This window comes from Tribolium castaneum, chromosome 1, assembly GCF_031307605.1.
Source record: "Tribolium castaneum strain GA2 chromosome 1, icTriCast1.1, whole genome shotgun sequence".
NCBI classification, from domain to species: Eukaryota; Metazoa; Arthropoda; class Insecta; order Coleoptera; family Tenebrionidae; genus Tribolium; species Tribolium castaneum.
In genome coordinates this window covers 32310475-32332034 of record NC_087394.1, presented here as the reverse complement: position 1 = coordinate 32332034, position 21560 = coordinate 32310475, and the positions used below count along the sequence as shown (strand labels likewise).

Below are 21560 nucleotides of genomic sequence, written 5' to 3'. Positions count from 1 at the left end.
TCGAGACATTGAGCTAATAGTCAATTCTAGTAGGTGTAAATATTTTATGAAAATTGCAAATATTTTTGCGTTTTTCACGGAGAGTGTAATAAAAAACAAAATAAGCGTCAGATAGCGCTTGAAATTATCTAATTTCTCGTCAAAACAAAGAGTCGTTTCCGGCAACGGTTCCAGGTACAGAGGCGTTTAAAGTTTTATACTAAAAAAATTCATAACTCAAAAACTAAAAGTCGTGGAGCAATGCGGTTTGTTCCATTGGATTCAGCGGCTCATTTTCTGTATTATACCAACTTTTAACAAGATTTAAAATTTTAAAGTTTTTTGCTAAAAATTAATATTGACATTTCCTATAGTGGAAAATTTTATTCAACAAAAAAATTCATAACTCAAAAACTAAAAGTCGTAGAGCAATGCGGTTTGTTCCATTGAATTCAGCGGTTCATTTTCTGTATGATACCAACTTTTCACGAGATTTAAAATTTTCAATTTTTTTGCTCAAATTTCCTGAGTAAAATACACTTACTCTCAATGAGGTGAAAAAAAATTTTTTTTGAAAAAAAAAAAAAACTCACTTCAGCATATTTTTATGGACTTCTTTATGTCTTAACAATTCACAAAAGTTGTTAAAAGTCCACAAAAAGTCCAAATGTTCGATTTTTTGATGTTTGATTTTTTCAATTTTCGTGGCAGTTTTTATCGGTTTTGGGTACCCGGAACATCGGAATAAGGAGGAACCACAACACTCAAATCAAACAAACATTCAAAAAAACCAAAATGTAAAAAATATTAGGATCACCGGAACGCAGAAAAGTATTTAAAGTTAAAAACCTTCTTGCGTTTCTACGATCTTGATGCAAATTTTAGTTTTAAATTATTCCAAAATTATTTAAAAAACCGTGAATTACAGAAACCTGTATTTAACATTTAAATAAATAATTTTAAAATATACAGGTTACTGTAATCATTTAATGTCAAAACAGTGGATAACAGTAACCTGTATTTACCACTTTAAAATGTTTTTGTTTCGGTATTTGACGCCTAGATGTCACTGCCATGTCAAAACACTGGATTACAACAACCTACATTTACCATTTTAAAATGTTTTTGTTTTGGTATTTGACGCCTAGATGTCACTGCTAAGGAGTAGGTAGTGCCATCTAATCAGTGCTTGTCAAAGTACAAACTTACGAAAATCTATACGTGCTCTTCTGAAACATCAAATTACAGTAATCTGTTAATGTTTAAAGATTACTAAAGAATTACCAATCACTCAAAAATCAAACAAAATCTGTAAAGCTTATGGTTCTCTTAAAAAAAAATCTACATTGTTGTATGAATTATTTTATTAAAATAATTTCTTCCTGTAGAAATTCTTTATTTCTAAAATCTTGCATTTTTTGACAGTGTGTATAGGCAACCAACTATACGAGAATTTAAATAATATAATTTCTAATCTTGGAATTAGAAATATCCAAAATGTAATTTAAGATCACATGCAAAGCTGCCTTTGTATTTTTTCACCTCTTTGCATTTCTGTAATCCAGGTCCAAAATCCATTTTAAAGTTTTGCAATTTTTAGCATAAAATAATATTGTTATTGTAAAATTAAAACCAAAATGTGAATTAGGATTATAAAAACGCAAAATAGTACTAAATTATTAAATATTTTGTGCTATTTAAATTCCGTAAAAAACACGAATATGGATCATAATAAAGGGAATATTGTATAAACGCCCCCTGAAATTTATGGAACTGGCAAAAACATGATCGGGAATTTGCCTCCTACCAACCTAAACTTTTCGTTAATATGTTTATTAAAGCATCAAAATAGCGGCAAATTAGAAAAAAGTTTTTACATTTAGATACCACTTTCCGTTTGTGTAATCCTACTGCCAATAATTTAAAAAATGCAATTTATTATCTGCGGTATGGTATGCACCCAACTATACACCGGCGAACATCTGGATTGCCAACCTTTAGAAAATATTAACGGAAAAAAAATAGTAAAATTTAGTAATACTTTAAAATTAAAAATTAAATTTATACTCCGGTAATCTATGCGTAATGATGTATAGGGCTGGAATAGTTTAATAGTTACTACAGACTTAGGTAGTTTGAGGCACGCATAAACTTTGTCAAATTTTAATTAATTGATAATTCTAACGGGTTCTAACTTACCATCTTTTTTGAAAACAATCCGTATCCAAATTACAAAAATGTTTAACTCTTGCTACGACATTTTCGGAATTTCCGAATTGCAACCAACTGTAATAATTCCGTCAAACGTAAAGTGAGGCTGTGTGCAGCTTCAATTAAAATCCGTTTTGGTGTAACAATGGAGCTGTGTAAACCAATCCCGTGTAAAATTTTCCCAATTAAGATTTTTCTAACCTCGTAATTTTTTGCAATGGTAGTTTTCTTTTAGATTGTCTTCTAAACTTGTAGGGTATGCTGCTACGACTTGTTCACCATATTTGTAGACTAAAAACTATAAAAAAGGTCATTGTTTTGCGGTTTTTCAATACTTACAAGCAATAAACAATTCACCCAAATTTAATTTAAAAAAATGTTAAAAGTTGGTACCACTGATAACGCGCTTGTCAGAATTGTATTAGTGGCCAAGTCTCATTTGTCCGAATGTCATTGTTTATTTTATTATGTTATGAAACAACTCCATAAATTTCGAATTTTCCTCCAGACAATAGTTGAAAAATTATTTTAAATTATTAGTTTAGTTTTTGAGTTCTAGTATAAATAACAAAAAGTTGGCGGTCCTTGTGGAATTCTCGTCGGCGTATGATCTACGATCTGGCTATTCATTTTGCAATAATGTAAAACTAAAAGAATTATTAAGATTACTAAAACGTAAAAAAAAATAATTTTGGTACCCCCTTGCGTTCCCGTAATCCCAACCCCAATAATTAAGAAAAAATAAAATTTTATGGTAGGTTTCTTCTATGCAACCAGCTATATACCGGAGAGTACTCAGATTGCCTACACTCACCAAGTATTACTCAAAAAAAGTTTGGTAAAATTTTGCATTAATTTAAAATTAAGGAGTATTAAAATTACAACAACGCAAAGAAGTATTAAATTTCCGTACCTGTTTCCTATAGTGCATTCAAGTTATTTTTTATTTATTTCTATTTTTATTATTTTTGAAAAAAATTGAAGATTGTTATTTTATATTCGGAGTACGTTTTTGGCTCTTTGTTTGATAGAGTAGACAGATAAAAGCAATCAGTATATTAACATAAATAGCTGAAAGTTAATGCCACTAGCAGAGGTACACCAAAAAAATAAATAATTCGTTACGTATTAGTTGGGTATCCTTATGCATTATATTATATATTATCATAAGAACAGACGTTTTCTAATTCATGTTCTACCCAATTACACTGTGTTCCAAAAAAATAAATAAATAAAGAAAGAAATAAAACATATAATAATCACAAACTGAATAATAATTACCTAACCCGTTGTTTACGTGATGCGTGTAAACGCGCATGAAGTAAGCACGAGAATTGATTGAAATCTCGTTTATTTTTATTATAATCTAATCACTTGTACTGGAATAAAAGAAACTGTACACACCCCATTATCTTTTAGACAGCCGTTATAAAATATCGAGCGGAAAGATCTTGGAATTTATAAGATGTGAGCAGTTGCTATTAACTGTACATCAATAAAAAAGTGCAACATTAAAAAATACTAATAAATTAAGTGGTAATTGTTTAGTTATTAATAAGGCAACTTTACAGGAATAAAATCTCAATTATGCAGTCAGCGGTGTGGCATGTAAGACAGTACGTACAAAAAATACAGTCTAGTTAAAACCAATGTGCGTTAAAATGTAAGATGTAGGTCAAAAAATTGTTGGCATTTCTTAAACACACACCTTCATCATTAAGAACATAATCAATCTCGAAATATTTTTTTGATTTTTTTCAAATGTTATTAAATTATAAAAGTCAACAAAAAATTGTCTGCCAGAGTAATAAACTAAACATTACCAATTAACCGTTTAGCATGAGGTTTTTGCTTGATAATGTTGCTATTACATCATAATAACAATTACGAGTAGAAGAATTTTTAAAGATCTAACACGAAACAAATTGGAAACTTTGGACCAAAAATTCTAAAATATGACTAAATAAAACTTTGTAACACACTTATCAGATTGACTGAAACAAGTCAGTAAGAATCAATACATTTTACATGTCATGGAACAATGAATAATATGCCATTTAAACATCTTATTACTGTTATTCTCGTGCGCAACTTGATAAATACGACTAAAAGAAAATTCAGTTATTTGAACCAAACGAATACGAAAATAAAACGATAAATAATGAAACCACAAAATCGCGCGAACAGTTTGTTACTGAATTAGGTCAAGTTTAAAGAATCCTGTTAAGTAATTGGATAGGTAAGTGTGTAAAAGTAAAACGAAACCTGAAACGAAAAAACAACGTCGCGTATTATGATTTGATTACAATTATTGTATGTCGATATTTTATTGGAACCGCCTTTTTTCTATTCCTCGCTCTAATTTAACGCCACAACCACAAAATTGGGAGACATATACAGTTAATTTCAGGTATTCTCAATAATACGTGGACATGTAGGTCATCTGGAAGTCATTTTATGCTTGGCAAATTTTCCGACTCTGCGCCATCCGAATTTGCATTGTCTTTAACAATCGTCTTATCGAACTTATGTTTAATTGTTTACATCTGATAAAAAATAAACAGTTAACGAAGTCGAGCGAACGGGATCTACTCGGTGCAGTTTGCAGCAAAAATGCCTTGAGCGTCCTTTCTTTGAAACAGAACTGTGTCGAAAAGTGGAGCTTGATACACGTCCCATTGTAGATCATGAAGTAATTGCATAATAAATGGCCAAAGATAAGTCGAGACATTTCCGCATTAGGTAACTGGGTCGCCCTAATGAACGCACGCTAAAATTATATTATGCAAATATCCACTTAGCACAGAATTCAGTTTTTTGGTATCGTCACTGCGGATGCAATTAAACAAAGGCATGCATAAACCAGTTAATTTACAACAAAATGGTAATACCGAGCTTTTCCGCTTCAGTTGCTTCTGGATTAGGTCAGATGATAAGTCAGGCTTTTTGTCGCTTCATTACTGCAATCAGAATCATTACTCATTCAACTACTGGTCTATTATTGAAAAATATTGTCGCACTAAATACTCCAGTTACTTAAACTGGACTGAATGATGTACGCAGATGGCTTTTATGGAGATGTAACAGCGGTATTTTTATCGCCCAGTCAAGGGAAACCAAAAAGTTAATTTACTTTGCTACTTTATTGCTGTTTCTGTAAATTGGCTGCAAAGATCAAAACAAACTCATTTATGTCATTTATGTATGTACACACATTGAGGGCTTTTATTGCAATACGAAACTGCAATTTTACGTCTCGTCATAACAGTTAATTAGTTGCAAATTTTCATCATTTTTTAAAACATTGTTAAAGGACAAGACATACAAACACATCTAGTATGTGATAACAAGAGTACAAGACACGATCTCAGATAATAATTAATTATTTGAACAATGTTAACAATTTTTGAACTGCAGCATGTAATCACGTTTTGCAAATAAGGTGTATTTCTGTGAAAATTTCTAGTCGACCACATCGTTAAATATACGATAATGACGCCAATAACGGAAAACTAAGTATATTACTAGACTTAGTACATATTTACGAATGTGGGACGTTACTCTAAAAACATTAAATTATGTACAAATTTTAAGACATTATTAAGGTTAAATTAATAAACTAATTAAATAAAGTAAAAGCATCGAATTAAACTAATCAATATTCTTTGATTTTTTATTTAATTTTAATAAAAATTAAATAAAATAACAAATTAAATGATGGAGATGAAGTACATATTCGTAATAATTATCTAGATTCAAACTTAAAATCTTGGTCCCATATAAAGTAGGTAAACTTATTTAAAAACAACAACAATAGTGTTCACTTGAAACTGCAACAGTCAGAAAAGCTCTAAAATTCATTCTTCATTCTTAATCAATAGAAAATAGTATTAGATCAGAAAACGTCAATTCATTTTACAATAACTATAATAATTAAATGTACCTACTATTTCAGATTATTGTAGCAACGTTTTCTTTGTACACCATAAAGTTTTACAACAGATATTTGTGTCTGAAAGGCTACAGCCTGTCTGCAATAAATAACACAATAACTTTGCATAAGTGACTGGCCTCGGTTTGGGTTAATCATAATAAAAATTTAATGGTGTACAAAGAAAACGTTGCTACAATAGTCAGTTGTATAAAAAAAAACTCATTTGTAAATACCAACTGAACCAAAAGTAACGCACAAGTATCTTTGTTATATAACAATATATGTTATTAGTAATTTAATAAAAAATCTTCGAAAATGACGATTTTATTTTCTTAAATGCTACATTTTGTCATCATAGTGACATTTAAGATGTCATTGGTGATTGAGTTGTAATGCCATTTTTATTTTTTTTTTAAATAACATAACCGGCATTTCTGATAATAAAAAAATATAGAAAATAAAAAATTAAATTTTGTTTTATTAAATAAAAATATTAATTTTATTAATTGTTTGTCCATGTGACAAATAAACGTAATGGGCTTATCTTTTTGTTACTGACTTATTCTATAAGTTGCAATTGTTTTTATAAACTTTTTTTTATAATTATTAGTTAATTAAATATAACACTTAAACACAAAAAATAAACAAAAAAGAATAACCTTTTATAAAATAAAATAAGAACGTAAGAGAGAGAGAGAGATAAAGCTGCTTTGTGTACGTACTCTCAATAACTTTTATGTAATTTCATCTGTTTTTTAATTTTTTTGCTTTATTTTTTAAATTCTTTTAAACTTGTAGGAAAGATACAAATTTGTATCATCTAAAAAACTAATAATAAATATTATGGTGTTAAAATTTATCATTTAAAAAATAAAATAATCTGAGAATTTTTTTAAAAAATGACTAAACAAGGATATAATTTTGTGCGTTTTTTTTTGGTTCAGTCTGTATATTTTCTAAAATTCATATTACTCTTTTAAACTAAAACTGGAAAAAGTGTCACAAAAATGTATATTTTTCGCCTATTTTCAAAGAACAAATTTTTGCAAAATGTGAAGAGAACGTTTTAGATTCTATTAAGTGATAAATCAGCCGGTGCATGTAAGTGTCAAATCCAGACAGACGTTTCTGGTTTCCTTGCTAATTTGCTGATTAAATAATATGAACAATAATTATCAGAGCAAGTTCACATAATTACATATTAAAATAAGCATGCTACTTCAATGAGTATGTTAATTCTGCAGTTTTTACATGAATATCTATCGTAATTGTTTTAACTGTATGTTGATCCACATTATTTCAAAATAAATTTGCCACAACTGCATTGATTAACACGTGGCCCAGTTGAGGAACAAGATCCTGGTCTAATATCAAATTATGAGAAAAAATGCTCAAAAATTTTTATCACACATAAATGTTTCTTCTAGCATTGTTTTAGACAATATGCCGAGAAATCGAGAGTTAGTAAAAAACAACGGTTTAGAATTAAAGACCTGACAGTGCCCCATTTTTACAAAGAAAATAAATAATGGCTTAATTATGAAAATTACGCGTTCATGCATATGCCCAACTTTGGCCCCAAAATACACATAATTTTGATTTATAATAAAGGTTAATTAAGAATATGAACATCTACCGTAATTTAAGTAGTGAACGAGTCATGCACTTTTTATGAGCTTTGCTTTCCCAACGGTACAACTACTCTTACTATTTATTCTTACATCATGTCATCACGAAAGTTGATGATCTCTGTTTGTATCATCTATTCACTTACTGCACTGGACTGGAAAACAAACAAAATGGGAGAATAAAAACCTAGAGAAAGGGGCTTTATAATATTTCAAACACCAAATGGAACAGTGAAGGGCAGAGTGCAAGTTATCGGTGCTATATTGCTACAGTCACAAATAATTCTATTCCTAACTGTATTTACTTGCATGCGAACAAAATTAAAAACACCTTTGCATGTGTTGCTGTTAATTTTTTTCTAAGAAAAGTGTTCAATGACTGGGCGCGATTTCTGCCTCAATAAATTTAAGCAGAACAAAGTGCTGCGCGAATTTTTGAATAAATTAATTAAGATGATTTTACACGGGTATCATAATAATTTGACTTATTATGACTTAGGTATGGGTGTTGCAACATGCAACCATTAAAACCTAATTATTGCGTTCAAGAAATTCAGTCCAGTTGTATATTCAAATTTATTCTTATAATAGTGGATGCTAACTTATCTCCACCATTAGATCGCATTAATAAAAGAGCAATTGTGGATGTAATAACGGTGTCAATTTCTTGCAACAATTATATCGCTGTTACGGCGCTAAAACAAATTGCCTATTTGCTTTCGAATGCTTTATCTCTTTGTTAACAGTTCCTTGCAGCATTTTCTGCAAAAAGATCGATAAAAAAACCGTTCATTTTCAGTGCACTGCAAGTGTAACAAGTGACACGCTAACCCGAAAATTTGCACATTATTTCAGCAACGGTTTTGCAATTCTCACAATGCGTTTACTGTCATTTTGGAGCTCCGCTTGTATTAAAAAGGCGCAATTATCTTCAAATTAATTATGCGAATAGAAAAATAATTCTATTCTTTTAATAAAGTCGTTACCGAAAAGATTTTATGATTAGCGAGAAAATTGCGGTGAATTAGTGTCACTAATGGTGGATAACTGTCGACAGGAGGATTCCACGAGTTGTCATTGCACGAAAATATCTTATTTATTTTTTTGCCACATACTTGTGCCAAATTATCCGAAAAAACCCAAGTAATCTCCGTTTAATTCAGCAGCAGCTCGTCAAAAGTAAGTGGCGGAGATTGTAGAGTGAAGGCATGAAAGCATGCAGTAGGTCGCGATGTCACTCGCTAAATTTCTCACACTTCTTTAGCTTTTTTATTACATCACATTATTACGACCCAAGAGATCTGAATAACTCCAGCTGAGGTGTAATTAAAAGTAGCGTATTTACTTTGTTTACTTCTATTTGTTGCAAAAACTGGTGATAACATTAAGAACTAATCAATAATTTTCATGCAAATTAGCCATTCTTATCCCAAAATAATTTGCACAAAAATTACTGGTGGCACTGATGGTGGTATGTCCAGTAAAGTATAAATAATACATTGGCCACATATCTTCTATAGAGAAAGCTTTATTTACGTATGTGCGGGTGTACGTATTTATTCAAAATTTATTGTATATTAAGTTCTAAATGATTAGAACTTTCCTTTTAATTAATTTCTTTGCGAAGGAAACAAATACGAGTACAAGTATATCTCAAAAAATACTAAAATAAAAGTATGACATTAAATACTTAATTTTTTTCATCATGCAATTTTTTCAGAATTTTTCTACAAATGCTTATAATAAATTTAGATTAAAATAATAATTAATTTCTATTTATTAATCGAAATTTTCTAATTTCTAGTGTCAATCTAAAATAAATAATGCAAGAAAGATGTTTTAAGTAAACAATACTTTAAAAAATGTTGCTAGTCCCAAAATTAATCAATAAAGTTTTGAGGCTATAGTGACTTTCTTAAGGATTTTCTTGTACACTTTTATGCAGTCACTTAATATTAATTAATTTTATAAAAAATAAAAAAATACATGCATGTAGAAAAATACAATCTGTTGTAGGATCGTAGTAGGTATTAAAAATTTGGTTCTTTCCAGAAAAAACAAACAATGTTAATATATAAAAAAATTGGATTTATTGGTCGTCTGAGCAGATAAAAATTAGTACTTTTCAGAAAATTCATAGAAAAAAAGTAATTAAATGTGGCAAATTCTATTCCAGAACAGTCTGTATAATGTAGCTGAATTCTGTGTGATTATTATTTTTTGTAAATACAGTAAAGCTAGTAAGCTGAAAATTTACCTCGTATATCCAGTATTTTAAGTTAAAATTTCAAATTTTTGGTCTAAAATTTTAGTGGTCTCACTACAAAAATCAACAGTTTTTTTTACTCACTAAACTAAAGTTGTATAGACTTCTCTATTCATTAATTTCTTTGCAAAGGAATCAAATACGAGTACAATGCTAAAAGTACATTTTACTAGTATATCTCAAAAAATATTAAAATCAGAGTTTGCTATTAAATACAATGTTTTTTTAAATGATCCTCATCTAGTCGTCTGTGAATTTCGCATGTAAAATCAGAAATGCCGCTTTATAAAATTAATGACAGGCATTTAGACACCGAATATTAGCATTCTCTATTTATTAACTCTCCAATTCAGAAATAAGCTTCGACAATAAAAGTGTTTTTTTACACGATGTATCAATTTAGTTGCTATTTAACCAAATTTTTAAAATTAATTAATTGACAATTTGTAAATTTCACAACTGACAGTTTTGACATTTGTCGACAGAGAATTCAATTGAGCAGAGCGGCACAATTTTTTTTACATGTAAACCAATTTCAAAGTTAACTCGATGAGAATCATTTAAAAACACATTGTACTTTTAATTTTTTCTCCGTGCATGTGAATGATTTTTTTCTCAGAATTTTTGTACAATACCAAGACCTCTAGTAAATATTAATAAAATTAAAAATTCAGAATAAAAATTCTGCGGGTCATTGTATATAGGTATTAATCCAGCTTTTCACAAAAACTAAAAAAAAATTGTTTCACTCAATCATGCAAAGTTTTATGGACTTTTCTACGCCTTTACAACCCTTTCGAGTTTTTAAAAGTGCAATAAAAGTCAATAGGTTCCATTTTTTAATGTTTGCTTTATCAAATTTTTGCAAGATTTTTGTTGATTTTCGGTACCCGGAACATTTATCGAGTAATAACTTCGGAACTATTAGAGATAACCCCATGAAGTTTATTATCGTTGGAAAGCTCTTTTAGTTACCTATCTTTTATTAAAAAAAAAACATTGTTCTCCGGTTAACAGTTTTCGAGAAAATTGCAAATAAATGTAAAAATTGGTAAAATAAACTAAAAACAAAAAACTATTGGGAACTTGGCGATTTTCTTGAAGCCAATCATTTCCCAGAATCATTTTACATAAGCTAGAATCAAAATAGTTGCAAAATAGTTTTGCCGTAATTGGAAAAAAATGTAACCTTTGTGTTTTTCTAGAAAACTACAGATTGAACCAAAACAAACGCACAATTATGAGTTATTTTTCAAAAAAATCCACGAACAGGTCAAATCCAGAATTGATTTCAGTTTTTATTTTATATTAAATGCCATTCATTCAACGTATTTGTCTAGTTAGTAATAAATGAATGTTAGAAATAGAGCACAGGTATGAACAATTGCTTTCAATAATAAAAATTTCTGAAGCTATTGTCGTGTCAAACCTTTATTCCTTTATGATGCTATGAGCAATTTTTATCGTTATGTAAAGAAACAATGCTGTCGTTAATGCGAATTGTAAAAATTTCAATAAAAGATAAAAAATCCTCTACCTCCTTTCAAATAACCCAGTTCTTTAACAGTTAGTCTACGCAAGAGAAGATCGATCAGAAGAAAATCGATAAACATTTAGATCCTTTTGAGCATTTGTTACGACCCAATTGTACAACTGACCGTCCTCGAAATTTGTGGTTGAATAACTGGCAGTACTGATTCGGCAAATTAAAGATCCAACTATTGGGAGCTTTGGAAGCTCGACCGACGAAATGGAACTTGCAGTTTTTTACACGAGGCGTTCTTCACCTAATTCTAAAGTAGGTCTAAGTGGGGTCTGGCAAAAAAACAAAGAAATGGTTTGTTTTTGGCGCGGAGGGCGTAACTGGACCTTCACAAACAAACGGACGAACTGTATAGTGGAGTACGTAACAGTACTGAAGACTTGGTTCTTGTAGCGTAGCGGGGCGGAACAGACCTCTAGCAAACACGCGGAACTACTGTTCGTCTCAGTTATTGCATGTCTTTGAACAGGTAGCTGTTTAATAAGTTCACGATCGCGAATTCATTCACTACTTCCGATTAAGACTACTATCGGCTTTTCACACGCGTGAGCTTGGCCAGTTGGAGCTGTTGATTGACTACTGCCACCGGCTAGTGTTTAGTGTTTAGTGATAGAAAATGCAAGACATTGAGAGGCATTTGCAAACTAGGATTACCACTTTGTTTGTGATTTTCATACAGATTGTAAGTGGTGATTGTTTTTATATATGACATAGGTACTACCAAAAGTGTGAAAAGCTCTTATATCTTGAAAAAAATCTTTAACTTTTTAACTTAGGAACAAACATGTGTTGTGACAATTTGAACCTTTTGCCTCAATGACTTTAATGAATTACAGGAAATGAACCGGCAAATTGACGAACAATGATGGTACTTGAATAACAATTTTTGTATAAAAAAAAAGTAAAATTTTTGTGCAAAATTTAGGAAAAATAGCAGAAAATTTCTTGTAAAATACAAGATCGAAACAGAATTTTGGATTAATAGAATTACTTGAGACAAACACACTATAGATTCTACGAGGGTTTCAGTGTAAAGAGTTATGTGTTCATCAAAGAATACAGATTGAACCAAACGTAACGCACAAAATTCAAATCCTTGTTATATTCAATGTTCAAAAAAATCCTCGAACAGGCCGATTTTATTTTTTCTAATGCTACATTTTGACAACATAATAACATTTATTCTTCAACACTGTCAAAATTTACGGTTTTTCTCCTGTGTAAGGAAGTTTTGACAACTGTTTGGCATTTCTCAGTACGAAACGTCAGATTATTTTTAACAAATTTAAAGCAATTTTAAGCCTTGCTGAGTCTATTTCGAAGAATAAAATGTATTCAACTCGTTTTTGTGTAAATCGGTTCATTTATTACGCCTCGTGGATGATAAACCACTCGTTTTCACTCGTGGTTTAAAAATCCACACGTGAAATAAAGCGTCCGATTTACACTCAAACTCATTTAATAAATAACTATTCTATGTCATCCGTTTTTGAGTAGTAACGTCATTTTTACTTTTTTTAAATGACAACTGACATTTTTCATTAGTGTTTTACATAGCAGATATTTTTATATTTCTGATAGGTATAAACTAATTAAAAAAAAGGAAATAAAATAAAGTTATAAACACAAAGTGTTTTATTTTTTCCTTCTTGCTTTATAAAGGATAATAGTTTTCTCTTTATTTTTTTGTGTACAAGTGTCATATTAAATAATATTATTTTATTTAAAATCTGCAAAGCCAAGGTTTTGAAACTACGAGACAAAGTAGGTTAAAGAACTTATTTAAAAAATACAATTTTTGTCAGCACATATCTCACAAACTAATTGATACATAGATAAGCTAAAACAACCATTTTATAGTAAATTGTATTAGATTTAATTTTGTTCCAAACTTGTTTCATTGTAACTTCTGTTTTCTTGTTCTGTTTCTGTTTTCAATCATACATTATACAATTTACACGTTTTCAGCATTCATTGACTGTTCAATAATGTTGTAGTACCAGGTTGTTTTATAACAATTAAAAATTTTAAAGTTACGACTTAAAATAATTTTTAAATACAATTTTAGGGTTGATTCTGAAAATTTTTCACAAGAAAATGCAAAAAAAAATTTGAAACGTGTTTTTATTTTCTGTTACAAAAAAAATAAAATAAAAATAAACTGGTGAACCAACAAAAATTATAATTCTATGATATTCCTGTTTCTGTTAAAAATATTTGCAGCACACTATAAAGCATGTCTAAATGTCTAAGTATTACTATTAAAGTAACTATTAAAGTACCAACTCGATCAATTAATAATTACAATAATAAATAATATAATTATAAATTAAATTATAATAATATTATAAATAATAATTATTCAGTGAATACAGAATATTTTACATTTTAAGGGTCGATCTACAGAAAGCAAATTAAAACTTAAATCAGTATTAAATAAATTAAATTAAGTTTTCACTTACTTTGAATTATCAAATCAACTGTAAATTATAATTTGACTACAATTAAATGTCCTCTAAACTATTTTTTTCCAAAAAAGCCACAAAAAAATAAAAAAATTTAATCAAATAACACTTAACATTAACTCGGGACTGATTAGTAGGTAATAAAATACTAACAGTGGCAAAATAAAAATTGATTTTTGAGTTCCAAAAAAGTAAAGAATCTTTTAAAATTATGGTAATTCTTATTTGAAAGATAAAAAAGCCAAATTTATATTTTTAACAGAAAATTAATTGAATTTACTAATTTCCAAAAAAATGTGTCACCAAAAAACAAAAGCTAGGGTATTATTAAAGAGTATTAAAGAAATCCTACCAAAAAAATTAGATCATAAAACTTAATAAAACTAATTTTTTAACTCTGAAGTATGTGGTGGTAATTTTATTAAATTTACTAGCCAAACTCGTAATCTTTCCTTGGAGAATTGGCACAGAGAATTGTTGATAAAAAATTGCAAATTTTAATTTTGAGAATATAAAAAGGATTTTTTAAGAATCTAAAGATTTAATTTATTATAGTTAATTTAAATTAGGCATACCTAATAAATATAAGTAAAAAAATCTAAAAATTTTTGATTGTGACGTAATTAATTTTTGTTGTACAGACTGTTTACAAAAGACTGTAGGATCTTAGGTGGTTCTGAAATATTTAATTACTTTTTTTCTATGAAAAGTACCAATTTTTATCTACTCAGACAACCAGTAAAACAATTTTTTTTATATATTAACATTGTTCGTTTTCTGGAAAGAAGTACCAAAATTTAATACCTACTACGATCCTACATTTATAAACAGATTGTATAAGATCTTTTGATCTCCTGAGCTTAACTAAATTACAACTCAATATAATTACAATATAGGTCAATAAATAACTTCTTTAAGTTCCATGTCCAGGTCTGGTAAAAACGGTGTACCTACTTTTAGTTTTTTATTTACTAAACTAGATACGAGCTAAGCATTACAGTAGAACGCGTCTTTTCACCTATGATTTAGGTCATATAAAAAACCAGACCTTATTTGCAGGAAAACATCGCTACCATCTTTGCAGATTTTATGTAAATGTTTTAAAAAGCTTTTTGTGTAAAAGCAGGCTTGAAAAAGTGTAATGAATTCGCGTTACAGTTTTAAACGTTGTAATTAGAATGCACTGGTGTAATGGAAACTGTTTGAAAAATTCTTTCCATTACCTCTAATTTCTTGAATTTAAGAAATAAGTGGCGAGAGGCAGATGGCTGATAACCACGATGAGCACTTTCATTTACAACTACTTTCCACAAATCAGGTGCACAAGCAATTTATTATAATTCTTGAATGCACCTAGCACCTGTTTTCATTTTCATCGTAATCTCACAGGTCAGCTTCCTACTTCAAAGATGCTTCTTACTTTTATCTATTACGCAATTACGGGCATAATGGTGTCTAATTATGTGATAATAGCGAACACGGTTTTCTACATCATACACAAACAGGTGTAAGCGTGTAAGGAGTTTCCATAGACGGTTGACTTTAATCGATCAGTTGCAACTGATAAACTGTAAACTTTTACTGTTAAAATTGCAGCCTGACTGCAACTGTCTAATTAAATAATTAAAATACTTTTATGGGTATATAGTGCACAGAAGATGGCATACTAGTGTTTAACAGTAATGGTCAGAATGACAAAAATCATACTCACGGTTAAATCAACATTTCTTAATAAGAAAAAATAAACAGGAAACAATTTCATGTTCCTGCCGAAAAATATTTTCATGAAACGGTAAAAATAATTAACGTTGGCCCGAATTTTAACAAGATATTGTCCGCACACAAAAGGAACATAATAGTTGTTAATTATTAAATAATATTTCAGACAGGTGGTCTACAATTATAACGTCATAATTCATTTATGCAAGTCACTGAGATTGGGAGCTCACGCTAATTTAGCTTTAGATGTTCATCCAATTTGTAGTTATTTGCATTTTAAATATTTAATTTAAACCAACTCTGAAAAATTGGTGAACTAAACACTGAATTGGATTTCCACTCTTTACGAAGTTGATAAGATAATTCAAACACTGTGTTTATTGAGACATTTATTTAGGTACTATCCCAAAACAAAAAAATTCAAGTTATACATAAGATCGTCCAAAATTAATAGTAATAGGGTTACTAAGGATCTCACGCTAGTTCAAACCTAAATTTAACCAAACAGTTTATATTTAGTGTTGAAAAATTTCTACGAATGTTAAATTCAAATGCCCACTGTAAAACTGTTTGCATTGTTTGGTTTCAACCACAGAACAGTTTCTTTTTATTTGTTACTTTTGTGGTTTCTGGTGTTGTTTGAGTTTCCATTTTCAGGTTTAAAGCTGTTTAGTTATTCACAAAGATTTTTAATACCTTATAGTAAATTAAGTAGTTCAAAATTTCTGGAGAATGAGAATATAATTTTAATTTATTACAAAGTGCACATAAAAAAAAATTTAGACTGTTGTATTTCACAAACGAAGCATAAATAAGCCGAAAGTATCAACACAATTTCCATTCATCTTATAAGTCTAAAAACGCCATACATTTGACCAAGATTATAAAAACTGAAGAATTTTATTTTTTTAAGTAAGTTCATACATAAATGTCAGCCGTTTAAGGCCGCAGTAATTCAAGAATCGTGTATGTGGCAATGTACTAATAAGTAATAACACCAAATATAACTGCGGTAGTAAAACAAAAACTGACACACAAAACGATTTCTAAACATTGCATTTCTATACGAATTAATTTGAAAATTGTTTTCTACTCTGTTGGTTGAAAAATTAATTTTTGAGCACAGTTGGAATAATTTAACTACAATATCGTTCATCACACCAATTTTTCAAGGTTATTAAAGAGAAAGGAACCACAAAAGCGTTAAAATGATGCATATAAAAGAAATACCTAAACGATTTTAGAAAAAAAATGACTAAGTATGTGATATTTAGGATTTAGACAGTAGGTACATCAGGTAGCAAAAATAACAAAAAAAATGCTTTCAACAAAGTTTACAATAATAGTTTCTCAAGCAGGAATCACCCTATATATAACAAATTAAAATAATTGTTTTACTTCGTTTTTCTATGCTTGTTACTTGTTGGATTAATTTTTTTTTATTTCAGGTATTCACATCATCACAAGACTATGAGGGTAAGTTTTTTTCGTAAAAATAATACTATTACCAATTTTTATAATTAATTTGTTAATTAATAATAAGACACAGTTCAGAAATTGCTATATTAAGTTGTCCTTAATTTATAATTTTGCTGTGCATTTGAATTGATTCAGTTGTTTTCTACATTAAAAAAAAATCATTCATTTATTAGTTAGTTCATTAGTCATTACCTAAGAGTAAGTCCTTGCATAAATTATTTATTATGTTATTGTAAAACATGTTTAATTATAAATTTGTTTTGTGCAAAAAATACGTTAAAAATGTCGCTAGCCCAAAACAATAACAATAATAATTAATAAAAAAAAAAAATAAAATAATTTTAAGGTCAGCAATAAATGTTTCACTATTTTAAATTAATTTTAATATTTATTAATTATAAGGAATAAGTAAAAAAATCGGATAAATCACATACAAAGAGAAAAAAGTCAAGTATTTCTAAACAAAAAATAAAGAATTCCGTGTTGTTAGTTTTTGAGTTACGATAGTAGAAAAAATCCTTTTTAGCGCTCACTTTGTATACTAATTTAAAATATTTGTCACGTTTAGATCATATATCGTAATGTTTTGCCATCCAATAAGAAATGGTGCAGGTGATAATTGAATGAAAATTGTATGTTTACGTTGTGTTATTGTTCTCAGCTGTGCTATCAACCGTTATAAAAATCAAATAATTCAATTATTCAGAGAAAAAACTATCAGATGTAAAGAACGGCACGCATCTTACACACAGAAACCGTAACAATTTAACCAGACGTGCCAGTTGGCAGATTATGGTCACGATAATACAAATCGAGCAGAAAAACAGCAATTTTGCATTAACTTCTATTAGAATTATGGCTTTATTAAAGGTGCGAGTAAATTGCTTCGTGAAGAATAACAGTAAGATAAGCGAAAACTCTTATAATTACAGTGACAGAAATCCAATGCACATTCGCCAGCGGCAACAGCATAGGTCCCCGCGACTCAATTATAGCAAAATTAAGGAAACCCGACGGCTTTAAGGGAAATCCTCTCTTCGCAGACGACCGAGGAGTCGACCCGGAAACGGATCACGTCTGCCAGATAAAGCCCGATCTCTCAGACCCCACCGGTTTAAAATATAATCTCAAGATCACAGATTTTAGCAGATGTGGCGTTTTGAAACGTAACGTAAGGTTGGTCCCGAATTTTGAAACTTTTTCCAAATGAAAATGTTTAGGGCTTTGTCCATGTGCGAGTATGGTTTCCGCAGTTTCCCGGTGTGGTGATGCAATCGGATCAAGAACTGATTATTATGTGCAAGCCGCCGGAACCCACGGTTATTGAAAACAAGGCAGCTGGTTTTGCTGGCAGTTTGTGAGTACATGCCTAATTTTCTTCTAGTCTTTTTGCAAAGTGGAACAAGAGTGAATTGTTTATGACTGTAAATCTCGATCAACGAAGCAAAACGATGTGGTTTTCGTTTGAACAAGCCAAGATGTCATTTCTGTTAACAGTTATACTAACACGAAATAATTATTGTGGCAAAAATAACTAATACTAGAAAAACATTGATGGAATTTTTCCTTACCTAGTCCTCATGGAGCCCGGGTTTCGGGAGTGGTTGAAGAAACTCCAGGTCGTCTGGAGTACGAAGTAGCTCTTTACAAGGAAGCTCCAGCCAGAATCAGCAATGCCACGAATAGTGAGCTTCCAGTGGATCAGGCAGTACCCATTGGTACTAAGCTGCAGCTCCGGGCCCGCATCAGTCCTGAATCTGCTTGGAAGTATGTCAAGTTGATGGAGGTTACCGTCAGTCCAGACCCAGATGACCCGCACATGATTGGAAGTGTGGCACTCGTTAAAGATGGGTTTGTATTCCAAAGCAATAAATTAACGCAATTCCAAAAATAAAAAATTCTGACGATATTTGAGAAATTCATGTATTAGGAAGTTACTTACGCTCGTGAAAGCAAAAACTGTGTTTTCCTTCTTGTACTTCCAGAAAACACTGCCGAAAAAGCAACAAATGGCACATTACGCAAATAATTTTTTCGGTATAAGTGCCTTCTTCCACTAAGCTTACTTACGAGAAGCTTATTTTTGACTTGAAGTGTCTTTTAGTAAAGAATGAATTTGAATTTAGACACAAAACATTCGGTAATAACGCGTTCCAGGACAGAAGTGCGTCCAAAATCCGTAAAAGTTTTTGCCAAAACTACAACATATACGTAATTTTTTAACAAAATTACAGTTACGTACAATAATAATAAATAAACAAAATTTGTGGCAATTGAGATAAGCTGCTGTCAATTTTTCCCCTAAAATGTTGACTAGAAAAAATATTAAAGTCACTACATGCCTTACGTTATTTCATAAAATAATGAGTCTGTCGTTTTTGTTGCATCTCCCACTTTTAATTTTTCTTTGAATTCTGCCCCACTAAGTAATGTTGGACACAAAAATTGGAGAATTAGAGAAAATAAATAAGGAATATTGAATTGAAAGTCTTTTATACTAGCTTGGCATTACTGATATTAGTCAAAAAGGTTCAACTGACGAAGCGCATGCGCGCGCACTTTCAAATTTGACAGTTTACAATTTTAGAAAATCTATCAAAAAACCAACAAAAAAAGACGAAAAGTCGTTGTAAACTGTCCCGGGAACTTTATAAAGAACAACCTGCGACTGGGAGAATCAAAACTAAAGACTATACACACAAAAATTGGAAAATGGCAGATTTGACTTGACGGAAAAGCTTGAGCAATTATAATGAATTAAAAGTTGCTTAATTAAATTTTTCGCAGATGCCGCAACCGCGACTTCGCCTCGATCATCCCGCACCAACCAGCCCGATACCGCGAACGCCACAACGAAGTTTTCCTCGACTTTGAAGCCTTCCTTCTAAGCACAATGAAAGAGCGCTCCACTCTCTGGATCCACTCGCAAATAAAAGCGTGCATGGACCCGGCCGACTGCCAGCCCGACTTCTGCCTGGACTTGTTCGAACCTTCAGGACACGGTCGAAAACGGCGTGACGTCGAAGCCATCGAAGTGGTGGAAGCCCCGGAACTGCCTTCAGACTTAGCAAAGCACAACGCCACCATACAGTACACAAAAATCAAGGAAAATCTCGAATATACAGTTTTGATGCCTGGGGAGTTCTACCACCGAACCGCAGCAATGGAAAGCTCGTGCAGCACTTTCCTGGCAGTTGCCGCGATTTTGGGCTGTTTGCTGTTCTTGTCCGCGTTTGTTATGTGCTGGTTGGCGTCCAGGCTGCATTCGGCGCTCGTGGGGACTGTTAATACGAATAAAAATATAGATGAGTTGGTCAGGGAGAGTCGGCATTATTCCGAGTCGGGGTACACTGGACGGGCTACCACGCAATGAGGGCTAGAACGTGTTAGTACTTAATTTAAACCAAAAAACGTAGTGAGTTAGTTCCTAAAGTCGCGGAAATTGCCCAGGAAAATTTATCGTACGGTTCAGACTGATTTCCAAAGGAATAAACTCAAGTATAGAACGTACCTCCTAGTTTTTCAAAATATTTATTATTTATTTATTTATTTATTTTTAAACATGTAGTTTTTCTGTGAAGAAAGACGTCAGGCATGACTTAAGTACGCTTTAAAATTAAGTACACTACCCGGGGTGAATAAAAATTATTGCTTAAACTTTTATTTACTTGCATACTTTTTGTTCACTCTGTATCTGTACGTAAGTAGTAGTAATGTATTTATTCTTGTGTAATATTAACCCGATAGATTTAAAAATAATATTTGCAAAACTGTAATCTCGAGAACAGGACGCAGTTTTACATTTATCTCCGCTAATACAGCAATTTTATCACTGAATTGCTATATTTTGATGATACAAAAATCAATTACGCAGAGATGAGTAATTTTGAATATATTGGGTTATTACGACACATTAATTGTGGGGGCAATATGTATACATTGAATGCCAATCAATGGAAAAATGTATAAAAGGTTATCACAAAACTTAAATATTTAGCCTGTACTTTTCTGTTGTAATTAATACAAATTACTAGAAAGGTACTGGAAAGATTAAACAATTTATTCTCGATCCACAGCCCTATAAATAAAAAATGTAACAGATTAAGTTGTTTAATCATTAATACTAATTTCTCGGGTTGGTTCTCGTTTGATTTTTTACTTGTAAAACAAAGTGTATATACGGATATTTATCGCAAATTGGGAGTAAAGGAGTCTTCCTTCCAAATGTTATATTGCAAATTGGGGAAAATATATGAACAAGAATTTTGTAAACCATAAACTTTCAACATTTTTCTACCCATGTCGTTATCCCATACCTCCTTTATAGCAAATTATT

General features: G+C 30.6%; 2 protein-coding genes across 11 annotated transcripts in view; one reads left to right on the top strand and one right to left on the bottom strand.

Annotated features, from left to right (window-relative positions):
• The window catches only part of LOC654858 (putative polypeptide N-acetylgalactosaminyltransferase 9), a 35761-nt gene extending 15747 nt beyond the window's left edge, over positions 1–20014 (bottom strand). For 4 of the 10 annotated variants that reach the window (XR_010336296.1, XR_010336289.1, XR_010336293.1 and 1 more), the window contains exons 1-4: positions 19572–20014; positions 19467–19525; positions 18796–19422; positions 2179–2488 (exon numbers count right to left, since the gene is read on the bottom strand). The gene's annotated coding sequence lies outside the window, so the exon portion shown is untranslated. Of the gene's footprint in view, positions 1–2178; positions 2489–2529; positions 2838–18795; positions 19545–19571 lie in introns of those variants that run through there. The other 6 variants (XR_010336301.1, XR_010336290.1, XR_010336299.1 and 3 more) reach the window with 6 other exon arrangements.
• On the top strand, positions 11913–21503 carry LOC100142231 (uncharacterized). Its single transcript, XM_008192575.3, has 6 exons — positions 11913–12243; positions 17194–17221; positions 18157–18395; positions 18445–18581; positions 18800–19075; positions 20012–21503. Exons 1-6 carry the CDS (start codon positions 12178–12180, stop codon positions 20595–20597), a joined length of 1332 nt encoding a protein of 443 aa, XP_008190797.1. The 5' UTR covers positions 11913–12177; the 3' UTR covers positions 20598–21503.
• Positions 21504–21560: the final 57 nt, after the last annotated feature.

Bases quoted from the DNA above. Each gene is read 5' to 3' on its own strand.
- LOC100142231 (XM_008192575.3), top strand. From the start codon at position 12,178: ATGCAAGACATTGAGAGGCATTTGCAAACTAGGATTACCACTTTGTTT. The intron at 12,244-17,193 runs GTAAGTGGTGAT...TTTTTATTTCAG, and splicing joins TTGTGATTTTCATACAGATT to GTATTCACATCATCACAAGA. The intron at 19,076-20,011 runs GTTTGTATTCCA...AATTTTTCGCAG, and splicing joins GTGGCACTCGTTAAAGATGG to ATGCCGCAACCGCGACTTCG.